The 13,354-nt window shown below is 42.5% G+C and overlaps 1 protein-coding gene across 3 annotated transcripts in view; it reads left to right on the top strand.

Moving 5' to 3' along the window:
• Window positions 1-733: 733 nt before the first annotated feature.
• Window positions 734-13,354, top strand: part of LOC134359356 (potassium voltage-gated channel subfamily A member 3-like) — a 78,357-nt gene continuing 65,736 nt past the window's right edge. For all 3 annotated transcript variants that reach the window (XM_063072483.1, XM_063072482.1, XM_063072484.1), the window contains exon 1: window positions 734-5,078. In XM_063072483.1, coding sequence (XP_062928553.1) covers window positions 1,466-2,917 — 1,452 coding nt within the window. In that variant the 5' untranslated portion in view covers window positions 734-1,465 and the 3' untranslated portion in view covers window positions 2,918-5,078. The remainder of the gene's footprint in view (window positions 5,079-13,354) is intronic.

Genomic DNA, 13,354 nt, shown 5'->3' with positions numbered 1-13,354 from the left:
TGCACGGTCTTTGTGCCATACACTAGGTGGTGCAGTTACCAGGAGAGCACTCAGGGAACTTAATTCCTGGCATTTTCCCCTGTGGTTCATTACAAAAATATATAGGATGTTTTGTTTTAAAAAGGATAGAAACTATAACTGAAGTAGATTGCCGTAGTGAAGTGACAAGGTTAACTTTCTTTCACAAAAAAGTGACAATTCATAGTTAAGTATACTCGTTCAGGACAGCAACTAAAGCGAAAGAGCAATGACACTGCATCGGAATCCCAAAGCGTAGGTACTTGTCTCATGTTGAAAGAACGCTATATCCCTCAACGTCTACTTTCTTTAAGCAAAGAAATGTATCAGTTACGTGTTAATATTTTATAGGTGTTGTTAGTAGCTAGGAATTAGTAACTTATTAATAAATGCTTCAGTAACGGCATGGTGTTGATGTTGGGGCGGTGCAAGAGTTGTTACAGATAACGTTAACCGATAGCATAAACGCCTGTGAAAAGCTGCAATAAAAATCAGGTATAATTTGGGAGAGTCCAGGTATTGAGATAAAGGGATTTTTTTTTTATTCTACCAGTTTTCATATGCATACACAATTTTATTGATGAAGGTGAGATTGAAAGAAAACTTCCCGGGAGCAAATAACTGAATTCTCACATTCCCTCAAAAAACTGAAGAGACGTTTTAAACTCACGTCTCCGAACTGGCGATAAACACCAGAGACAATTGTGGTAAACTGCCTCTTGGCACAGTCCCCTAGATTGTACACGCTGACCACGTTCCCACGGAGCGAGGTCTCGCTTTCTCTGCTCTGCTGAGGTAATGGGGGCCGATGAAATCTTCGCTGTGAGCCTCCACCCCCCCCCCCCGCACACTTTATCGTGATCTGGCGCGCTACTGTAATTCGTGCGGTAATCTAAACAGTTAAATTGGAAATCCAATCAAGGCAACCTATCGAGATGGGGAGATTTTGATTTATAGGACAGGCAGCCATGGAAAGGGACACAAGTCAGTCTGGAGTTTGGCAGAATAAACAAAGTGGAAGGGATGTGGAGCTGAGTCTTCGTCGGCAGTGCCACTCATTAATACGGAAGGCGGGTATAAATTGGGTGGACGAGTGTGGCCAGTGAGGGTGAGGGTGTGCTCTAGTGAATTGGGGACGGGGAAAGGTTTCTCTCACGCCGGGAGTCCGACGTGATTCTTCCTCGTTGTTGAGGAACGTCAACTTCACGTCATCACAGGGGATGGTGAGGGGCTGAGCTATTTTAAATGCTGTGATTGTAGAGTCCCTGCCCATCTGTCTGTGTCTATGTGGGAGAGAGAGAGGGAGCGGAGGTGCGGAGCCGGGCTGCGAGATTTAACAGGCGGGGGCTGACCAGGGAAATGCGAGGTGGTCCGCTGACTGATCAGAAAAAGACTCGACTTGGCCCTAGTCGCTCCTGAGGAGGGAGGAGATCGCCCCCGACCCAAGATGACTCTCGTGCCGGAGGAAAACATCGACGAGTCGGTGGCGTTGGCCGCGCTTTCTCAGGGTAACTGCGACCCCGAGCTATTGGGGCAAGAATGCTGCGAGAGGGCGCTCATCAACATCTCAGGGCTGAGGTTCGAGACACAGCTTCGGACCCTCTCCCAGTTCCCCGACACCTTGCTGGGCGACCCGCGAAAGAGGATGCGCTACTTCGACCCTCTTCGAAACGAGTATTTCTTCGACAGAAATCGCCCCAGCTTCGACGCCATCCTCTACTTCTACCAGTCGGGAGGGAGGCTGAGGAGACCCGCTAACGTGCCTGTCGACATTTTCATGGAGGAGATTAAATTCTACGAGATGGGTGAGGAGGCCATCGAAAATTTCCGAGAGGAGGAAGGTTTTATCAAAGAAGAAGAGCGCATTTTGCCCACCAACGAGTACCAACGTCAAGTTTGGCTTCTGTTCGAATACCCGGAGAGTTCAGGGTCCGCCAAGGGGATTGCCATAGTCTCCGTCCTTGTCATTCTCATCTCCATCATTATTTTCTGCCTGGAGACCCTGCCTGAATTCAGAGAAGATACCCGCCTGGAACCGAGGAGAATCGTTGTCAATGGCACTGACACCTTGGGGGTGAACATGTTTACCGACCCTTTCTTCATCATCGAGACTCTCTGCATTGTTTGGTTTTCTTTCGAACTGTTGGTGAGATTTTTCTCTTGCCCCAGCAAATCTAGCTTCTCCAAGAATATCATGAACATCATTGACATTGTAGCCATCATCCCGTACTTCATCACACTGTTTACCGAGTTAGTGTATCATCAAAGCAACGGGCAACAGACGATGTCCTTGGCAATCCTCAGGGTCATCCGCCTGGTTCGAGTGTTCCGAATCTTCAAGCTGTCCAGGCACTCCAAGGGGCTTCAGATTTTGGGGAAAACCCTGCAAGCCAGTCTGAGGGAGCTGGGGTTGCTCATGTTCTTCCTCTTCATCGGGGTCATCCTGTTTTCCAGCGCCGTCTACTTCGCCGAGACGGACGACCCGGACTCCAGCTTCTCCAGCATCCCGGACGCTTTCTGGTGGGCAGTAGTTACCATGACGACAGTGGGTTATGGAGACAAGTATCCTGTCACCATCGGAGGCAAGATTGTGGGATCCCTGTGCGCCATCGCCGGTGTCCTGACCATCGCGCTGCCCGTGCCCGTTATTGTGTCCAACTTCAACTACTTCTACCACCGGGAGAACGAGCACGAAGACCAGGCTGAGTACATGCACATCAGCAGCGGGCAGCAGGCACATTCCCTCGGCCAACTCAAAGTCAGCAACCAGTCCCTCAACAAAAGCGAGGCGGAGGATAACGTGGACGCACTGATCAAAGATCATCAGTACCCGGACTACACCCCTATCAAACAGAGACCTTCAGACAACCAAGCCAGGAAAATATTCACTGATGTATGATCAAAGGCAGGAGACAGCGGGGGGAACGGGGGCTAAATACTTACTGAGAAACTCTCCATCCAGTGCTTTAAGTCACGTTAAAAAGAAACATTTTCTAACGTTCAGTCTCAACAACACATGGCAGGCTGAAAAAATGTACAAATGCATTTGTGGCAGAATTAGATCAAGGAGGAGGGATGCATCAAATTGCTCAACAGATTTTTTTTTAGCTTTGCAATCAAAATGTTAAATTTTCGACATTTTTTGCAGTTTAGTCAACGAGACCACCATTTGTTTTGCTTTCGTTTTGATAATTCCGTCATTCTAGTTTACAGTTTTGTCTTCAAAGCACACTAGCTAAATTAAAGAAAACAAACAAATACGTGTGTATATATGTGTGTGTGTGTATATATACATACAATATATGTGTATATATACATTTTTAATCAGTCCAGCATTTCGTGGGTTTGGGGATCTAGACAGGGACTGTGTATTTCCATGGAGATGGGAATTTCAGCTCCCACGCCCTCCCTCCCCCACCTCAGCGGGAAAATGTCTGACCTGAATGGGGAGAAAACAAAGCTTCAGGATTTTCAAATCAGTAAGAAAATGTTTGCACAGAAAGCGGAGTGGGCGGAAGGGCGGAATTAACCAGCAATCAAACATTGTGAGAGAGAGAGAGTGAGAGAAAGGGAGAGAACGAAAGATAGAGAGAGGGGGGAACAAAATGATGCGAAGATTACAAATCGAAGGAGAACAGCTGTTGCTGTAATGCCAGAAATGAATATCTAAACAGCATCGACTCCACCGTAGAACTGACACTGATTATTCTGCTGTTAGGTCAAAGCAATTTCCGATATGATACACTGGATACATTTGATGTGCCATTGTCCTGACTCTCTGGAGGTGGGGGAGGATTAAGCAAAAACACCTTTCTCAATCATCGACGTTGTGTATTTTTTTAATATCATTTTTGAAGAGAGGGCGGTCGATACCTTAAAACAATTATGGCTGTTGATTGCATTCGTACCATTATTTTGTTCCACTTTATGATTCCAGTTGCTACCCAGCCCTACCCCTCCTAACGCGAACGTCTTGAAGTGCCTGCTTGAGAAAGAGACAAAACAAGGGACACGTGTGAAACCCAGGCTGAGGCGGTCTGCCTGCAGCAACACGCCGCTCACGGCGGCGATGCGCCGACTAACCAGCACCTCCCCGTGGGACAATCTCGTCAGCGTCGTCGGTTGTCACGGCAACCTTCTGGCCCGCTCTCTCGCCCGACGGCCGGAGGTGACGCGCCTCACTCAAAAAGTAAATCATCGTTCGAAAATGACTCAATTACTGCTTTATTTGCATTGACATTCTACAAAGCCCCCAAACTCGCTGCCTTGTGGAGATATTGTTTCAATGCAAACATTCGATCTAATTCTCTGTACCACTAGCCGGCTCAGCCGTGTTACAATTTACCCCAACTCAATGGAATTTGTTTCTACCAGCAGAAATGTAGGTCGAAGTGTCCAAAGCAAACGTGAGTGACCAGCCACCATTTTCAGCTGTAAATTGTATTGTACAGTCAATAGAGATGATTTCCAATTTTGACTTTAAACCCAGATCAGGATCCTTATACGCAAATTCTCCCCCACGACAGCGAATAACCACACTACCTGGAACTGTGGCCAGCGGATTTCAGTCAAACTCCTGATCGAAGGATTAATGTGAAATTGAGTGAAGTCAGCCTGGTGCTCGGAGTTAGGTCGCTCCCTGGTCTCTAAGCTGGCCCTCGTTGCATGGAAATCCCAAATCTAAGAGTGCAAATTCTCACTAGAGTTAGTAACTCAAATTCCTCGGGTAAAGGGCGAATGACTTTTCTTTGATTATTTCAAGACTTTCAATCGGCGCACACACACAATGGGGAACTTGAAGCAATTGCCGAAATTCCTTTGCGGGACTCTCACTGATCACCGGACATGACCCAGTGGGACACTTAACCCGCTTGGAATTGCCAAGACCGTTACGCAGGCCTCGCGGGTCTGAAGGAGAGGACTAATGTAGCCAAATCTCCTTGCAGGCCACTCAGAGAACATGCAAGGTTTACCACTAATCGCGAAAACCAAGATTCACAAAGTAGACAGGAATGTGTACGACATCAAAATTGCCAGTTTGTGACGGCACGGTGTGAAAGGTGAGTGTTATCGTTAATGGTTATAATTACAATGGAAGTATCACTTGTTTCTTTACACATCGAGATTTATATAATTATAGATCATCAACCTCACTCAGTGTGCAATTTCGCCACAAGGAAATATATTTGGCATTTCTGCGTGCTGTTGCATTTACGAGATTTTGTTGGCACAGCGTAGCATTTGCTTAAATTTTGCTAATATTTTTTTACATTTTTTTTCGAAAGGTAGCGTTTCTAGACGTTCCAATCCCTTGAAATGTGACCAAACCGAGATTTCTCTCTTACCAATTCGAGATGGAATCAGGGCAACGAGCAGCACCCGACTGTGATTGTAAATTTTGGAGTGCTTTTATAGGGGATGATGGATAACCTTTTGTCCTTTTGAGGGATGTAAATATCAAGCATTCCCCGCCTGCAGTTATTCCCGCTGACGACATTGCTAACAATACCCGACCTATGTCTATATGTGACTGCTCAAATAGATGGAAAAGATTCCATTGCACGATGGGAAGAAAAACCGGGAGTCCTCCTATCCTTCGCATCATTCCTCAACCAACCCACGCACGCACAAAAAAGATCAGTATCCTGCTCTACATAATTGCCATGAGGAATTCAGCAAGCCAGGCAGCATCTGTGGAGAGGAATTAAGTTTACTCCCCTCCATAGATGCTGCCTGACATACTGCGTTCCTAGCATTTTTCTGTGTCACTGGAGATTCCAGCATCTGTGGAATCTCGTGTGTCTACATAATTGCCAGCCAATTTGCCCATGTAAAGGGTGGATAGATTTTTGCAAGAAACCCATTGATTTTGAAACATAGGGGATTCTGAGGATGTGAGTATGTGCTATACCCTATATATGCAATTTATTTTCTTATCGTAATTTTTGGTAACTTCAGTATATTGACATTGCAGTTAAAGTTGCTCAGATATCACTACCTTGACATGTGGTGCATATTTCAATATTTAGATGAAGGCTTTACAGAATCATTTCAGTATTGAAGGGGATCATTCAACCCATCACTTCTGTTTTTTACTTGCCCAGTGAACCTTATTTTTTTTCCCTGTACCTTATCCAATTTATTTTTAAAAATAGCAATCAAATATGGTGCCACAACTCTTCTGTAATTCTGAATGCTAATGTTAATACATACAGACAGCTCAAGGAGGCTATTATATAAGCAGGTTAACTATTCTGGTAACTTGGAACTTCTGAGAGATGAGTGGAGCCTTTTAGAACTTCTGACACAGAGTCTATCATTTAAGTCCAAGAAAATGAGTTGAATGTGTAGCATTCGTTTTTTTTTACCTGGTTTATGTTTTGAAAGTGCTGGAATTAGTTAATCAAATGATAGACTAAGCATGTTCTCAAGGTCTAAGCTCTTGTTACATCCTGTGCAATGGAGCAATTGTTTGGGTTAAAATGTCACCCTTGCAGACATTTTATAAGTACAGGAGAATGGGAGAATTAGGGCATTATGTTGTATTATTGCTAGTTCACCTAGAGGAGTCAGTATAACCAAGGAATTTGATGTTGCTGCTGTTTTACAGGTAAAATGGCATCTCTGTGGCTGAATAAGTTGTGGTAACATATTATTGCATTGTTATTGCACTTAAATGACCAAAAAGGAATGATTTCTCTTAGAATGGTGAAAGGATTCAATATAAGTATAAAAGCGTAAAGCAAAATTGTAAAATTTATCTTTCATCTTTAGAACAGCATTTGCAGATTACAAGAATGCTGTTTGAAAAATAAATTCATATTATAAGAACTATCATTCTCAGAATATGTATTCAGGGCAGCAAGATGCCATTGGTACGGTGAGGGCAGGAGTACTTAATATTGACAGTGACAGAGAGTCCTTATGTGTATTATGTGTTAGGAATTCATAAGTACTAAAAATATAATCAATTTTACTAGGCATAGTCTACACATAGCCTATTAGCAAACTGCTTCACTATGCATGTCATAATATGGCCTTCTTTATGGCTGGTGTAAAAGTATCAAGTGAAAAATAGCTTTGGTTTCTAGTCAGTCAAATTTTCCCTCATCCTGCCTCTTAAGAACAGGTGCACTTTGAGCACCTTGGCATGAAACATTGTGGATCAGCCAGTAAAACATGCATTCGTAGGCATTAGTTTGAAGGAGAAAGTTCCAGATTTCCACCAAATTTTATGTAATGAAAGATTTCCTCACATTACTTCAAATTATTGCCCTTTGTTCAGCTATCTTCCCACCAGTGGAGATAGTTGTCTCCATCTCCCTCGTGAACTCCATTAATCATCTTAAATACTTTAATTCATTTTCAAAAATCAAGGGAATATAGTGAAAAATGTAATAATAGTTCAACAGAGTAAAATTAATTTAATATCTCTTGCCTGAAGGATTTCTTTTCAGAGTTTACTTTCAATGATTTTGGTAAGTATTTAAGATGCTGGGCAGCACAAATATTTCGTGTGCTGTCAGACTCAAGGTGTTTAGTGTGATGCAACATTTCATCTCTTCTTTGATTTCTTATGATTTGGAAAGTATTTTCTGATAAAGTAACTCATTCACAACAGCCTCACAAAATTTCAGGCAAAGGCTTCTGAAATCAGTCATTGATGTCCTTCAATATTGATTCATAAATCACAAATGAATATATTAATGTAGTATACAAAAATTAACCATAGAAATGAGTTTCGAGCTTGTATATTGAAATTATAAGTTGTTAAAATGCAATTAGCATGCAATTAGAATAAATGTTTCTCATTCATTATATCTTAGAATGATACAGAGTAGAAAGAGTCTCTTAATTCACTCATGCACTGGCTTGCTCTTTTGGTAAAAGTCTTGATTAATCCAACTTTTCTTGGGCAAGCTATTAGGTAAATTCATCATTAGGAAATGCCCCTATTCCCTTTCGAAAGGACTGTTGAACTGGCTTCTACCTCCCATTCAAGCAACACATTTCATATTGCGAATAAATGTTTTGTAATGCAACCTTTGGATCTTTTACCAGTCATTTTAAATCTGTATCTTCTGATCACTAACATTTCCACCATTAGGATAGTTTCTTCTAATTTCATCCACTAAAATCATACAATGTTTTGAATGCCACAGTGCAATTTCCTTTTGACCTACCAGGCTGATGAGCAACCCAGGTTCTCTCATCAATTTACCAAAATGAAGGTCTCCATCCTTGATGTCATTTTCACATGCCCTGCTGCCTCTCCAAAGTCTGACAGCATTAAACCCTTCCATAGTTTCATTGCTTTTTTATGTAGTACTTCCATTCATCAAGGCTCTCTCAAACGCACTTCTAGCTTTAGAGTCTTGTATGTATTCAATCTCAGGACTATTTCTTTTTCAACAACTTTTAAAACTGTCCTTCAGTCTTTTAGATAGAACACACCGTAGCCACAATGCACCAATAGCGAGGAAACGAATTATGCAGATTATCATCCAAAATATTGTACAGAGGCAATTCAGTAATTATTGCAGAGTTGTATAATGGTATTTTCTTGGGTCATCCAGTATTGCAATGGAGGACTGACTGAGATAATATGTGCACCATGAAGACAGGCTCTTCAAGATCTTTGCTGACATTATGGTAACTGACTAGAAGTACCATAAGTAGTTTATGATAAATAAAGAACCTGTTAAGTTTCAGTACAGTCAGAGGAAATCCAAAAATAACAACAAGAAGTGATGAATGATCAAAGCAGATCAAGTAGCTAATGTTGAACAAGAAACAAGAGTTAATGTTTCAGGTCAAGGACTTTACTCTCTCCAGAGAATTAGATCTTTAGATCTCCCTCCTCTAATCCCATTTTTCTGTCCTGTAATTTTTCTTTAGAAATGATACTATCTTAGTAGTCTATCTGGTAAAATATACCAGCTACAAAATTCTTTTGCTGTGCCTATTATTTGAATGCTCGGGCTGCTGTGCTGATGGGGGGGAAACAGATCCAATGTGGTGAACTTAACATGCATGTGGATATTTACAAATTGCACCAACTGTGATATTGATAAGTTTGTCAAAATGCAGACGGCTCATTGTGGCTGCAAGTGTGCAGGGAAGAATGATCATGATTCCAAGCAGTTGAGAATGTTAATTTGAAATCAGCAGTGCCAAACCTCAATGGTTTGGTCAAAACCCTCTTAAACATTGCGCAGGTGGAACACACATTTAATACTCAAATTCCATTCCTGGCGGTACTTAACAGGATCATCATTGACATCCAATTTAATTGCAGATTAAATTCATTTGGCTAATTCTATGTTCTACTTGAGTTTGAAGTTTTCTAGGGATCTTTAAAGTTTCCAAATCTATGGAGAAAAATGTGCTGTAGATTTGGAATATTTCTTAGAATAAAGTCTACAGCAAAGCATACAGCATGTTGTTTTCTGTAGATGTTGTTCCAGGAAATGAATGCTTCTGGAAGCATTCTCCGCAAAGTACACCATAACTGGCAGAATGGACAGTAGACATGAAGAATAGAACAAATTGCAAGAAGAGGAGAGAAAAAGGATGGAAAAATACAGATTAAGAAAGTATAGCCATGCAGCAAAGTGTGTAACACCTTTGCAATTCATTAGGGGCGTATACCCTTGTTTCAGGCACAACTAAATTCAGATCGAGGTGAGGATCTCATTCCCAATGGCCACCAAGCTTAGTCTGTTCATGACATTTTATGGATTTGGATTCTTTCAAGTTGAACCTTGAGATATTGCAGCATCTCATAATTTGCCGTCTATTGTTAGAAAATGGAAGTCACTGATCCTCTCTGTTGAAGGAAAGTGAAGTACACTATCTTTAATTTCTTCTTGCCTGAAAGTATTGGGCAGAAGGAGCATGTGGCTCTGTGAGGATTGCAGACTTCTTCATTGTGTGGGATGCTCTTAGCTGCATGCATAGAGTTTTGTGGGTATTCTATTTAAACCCTAAGATGTACTTCAACTGAAGGGGGTTACATTCCAGAATCTACCTCTGATGTTTGGCCAGCAATCTGCATTGTGCCCAGTATTCTGGCTCCAGCCATGAAATGCCTTCATTCTGGTCCAGTCCACTGACCCATCTTCAGTAAGGGCTAGGAGGAGGATGCAGAGATACTTGAAGGGATGTCTACTGTTTATCTGAATGGCATATGGAATTTAATGGAGACAAATATGAAATTGTCCACTTTGGTATAAAGAAAGACAATAGTAATTTTTAAATGGAGGATGATTGAAAGGTTCAGAGAGACTTGTATGTCCTTAAATACATAGCACTGAAAGTTGCCATGCAAGGACAGCAAACAATTTGAAAAATAAATCATAAGTTGGCCTTTATTGTAAGACAATTTGAATACAAGAATAAAGATGTCTTACTGCAACTATGCAGAGCCCTGGTGAGATCACATCTGGAATATTGTGTATATATCTGGTCTCTGTACCTAAAGATGGAGATATTTGCGATAGCTAGAGTGCAATGAAGCTTCATCAGATTAATTCCTGCGAAAATGAGCTTGTCATTTGAAGACATGGTAAGTAGATATATTTTCTGGATCTTAGAAAAGTGAAGGATGATCTTACTAAAATGTACAGTATGCTTCCAGGGTTTGACAGGGTGGACCTAGAGATAATGTTTCCCTTTGAAAGGGTTTCTGGAGCCAAGGGGTTAATCTCAAAATAATGGGTCACCCACTCAGAATTGCAGGAGAAGAGGTTTCTTTTCAAAGAGTAAGCAAATTTTTGAAATTCTCCACTTAAGGTTGCTTTGGAGGCTGAGTTACTGAGCTTAATGAAGGCAGAGATTAATAGATATTTGACAGATGGGCAAACAAAGGATATAGAGGTGGTGCAAAAGAGTGATTCTGAGGTAAAAGTTCAGCCATAATCTTACCGAACAGCAGAGCTGGTATCAGGGGCTGAAAGCTCCTCTTCTTATGAGCTACTACTACAAACTATATGTAGCTTACTGTGTGCTGATAAGGACAGTTTTATGATAATGTAGTTCCTCATTGTATTAAGAATGGTGTAGACAGATTAACCCAGTGCTTATCTGCTGGACAGCATGGGCTCTAAGACTTGTAGGGGACCTGCGACATGCTGAGTTTCTGGCAGGCTTGTCAATGCATTAACAATTACATTATCTGCACTGATCAGTTAGCTTTTGAAGGATGCCACATTGAATCTTCATGAGTGCTTTGCAGCAGGAATATTCTGAGACCTTTTCTTCTGGGGAGCTGGCACCCCACTGCTCGCAATGGCTGTGTGTTCCTCAGGCCCAATAACTCTTCATGTGCAGGACCCATATCTAAGAAATAAATAAGGTGTTGGTAGGGCCTAGTTTTGTATAAGACATCAGTGAGGCCTGATTTGGAGTATTATGTGCATTTCTGGTCACCTACCTACAAGAAAGATATCAGTAAGATTGGAAGAGTACCAATAAAATTTAACAAGAATGTTGCCAGGACTTGAAGACCTGAGTTATAGGGAAAGCTTGAATACGTTACGACTTTATTCCCTAGACCGTAGGAGAATGAGGGGAGATTTGATAGAGGTATACATAGGGTATACATAAGGGTATAGACAGAGTTGTGTTGGCGCGTGGCCAAGTGGTTAAGGCATTCGTCTAGTGATCTGAAGGTCGCTAGTTCGAGCCTTGGCTGAGGCAGCGTGTTGTGTCCTTGAGAAAGGCTGTGTCCTTGAGAAAGGCACTTAACCACACATTGCTCTGCGACGACACCGGTGCCAAGCTGTATGGGTCCTAATGCCCTTCCCTTGAACAACATTGGTGGTGTGGAGAGGGGAGACTTGCAGCATGGGCAACTGCCGGTTTTCCATACGACCTTGCCCAGGCCTGCACCCTGGAAACCCTCCAAGGCGCAAATCCATGGTCTCACGAGACTAACGGATGCCTATATATATAGATAGAGTAAATACAAGCAGTCTTTTCCCACTGAGTTTAGGTGAGACTAGAACTAGAGGTCATTGGCTAAGGGAGAAACTTGAAATGTTGAAGGACAACATGAGAGGAAATCTGTTCTCTCAGAGGATGGTGAAAGTTTGAAATGAGCTACCAGTGGAAATGGGGGATGTGGGTTTGATTTCAACATTTAAGGGAACCTTTGATAAGTACATCGAAGGGAGGGGGTATAGAGGGCAATGGTCCAGGTGCAGGTCAACGGGACAAGGCAGAATGAACTAGATGGGCCAAAGGCCCTGTTTCCGTGCTGTAGTGCTCTATGACTATGAATCTATGGCATTACGCAGTACTCATGGTCTCAGGTTCTGGGCTGGGGAGGTGGGAGCGTAAAACTGAATGATTTTAGGTCTTCTTCACTCTCCTCTAGCTCTTGTTCCACTGCCCAATCAGCTGTAGTTCCAAGGTATAAGAATTAGGACAGCAGCATTGGAAGTGTGGCAATATGTAGCCTCCAGATGATTAGAGACTGTGGAATGAAAGGAGGAGAGGGATGCGAGAAAATAATATTAATCACAGTTTCTCTGGTTTCAGCCCCACTCTTGACAATAACGTCTGTACATTTTCGGTCATTACTTGTTTTTTCTACAGCACCATGCAAATGTCTTAGGCACACACACACACACACACACACACACACACACACACACACACACACATATATATATATAGCTAGGGTGTCTCAGACTTTTATCCAGTGCTTTTTTGTATTGCACCATTCTGCTGCCCCAAAAATACAAATTTCATGTCATTTGTGAGGGATGATAAACCGCATTCTGATATGGGTCTCTACTTTGGACGATAGGGAGGGGGGAATCATGGTTGGGTAAAGGGGAAACCGGGGGGGGGGGGTGATGTGGGAAGCACCAGAGAGACATTCTGTTGTGATCAATAAACCAATTGTTTGGAATCAAATGACCTTGCCTGGTGTCTCAAGGTTGGGCGTGTCTGCACCGTGCCACCTCCCACTCCTGGCACTCTTTCTCTGCCACCTGTCCCACACTCCTCCCATGGTGATCTGCCCTTACCATTCCCAACATCCGTTGCTCCCGCCAGATTTATAAATTTGCTTTCCGCTCCACATTGACAAATACAGTACTGTGCAAAAGTCTCAGGCACCCTATCTATCTTTCTATCCATATATACACCCAAGACTTCAGCACAGTACTGTATAGGTATAAGCCGATGTATTCTTCCCTGTCCTCCGTTGGCTAGCTACTGCTGTCTGTGATAGTACACCACCTGTCATGCAAGAGGGAGCTGAGAGTGTGATTAAGAGCTGTGTGTGTATGCAGGTAATTTGCCCATCATGGTTAATAGTTGGTGT

The sequence above is a fragment of the Mobula hypostoma genome, chromosome 20, assembly GCF_963921235.1.
Source record: "Mobula hypostoma chromosome 20, sMobHyp1.1, whole genome shotgun sequence".
Classification (NCBI taxonomy): domain Eukaryota; kingdom Metazoa; phylum Chordata; class Chondrichthyes; order Myliobatiformes; family Myliobatidae; genus Mobula; species Mobula hypostoma.
Note: the sequence above shows the minus strand (reverse complement) of the source record. Positions and strands in the feature narration are given on the sequence as shown.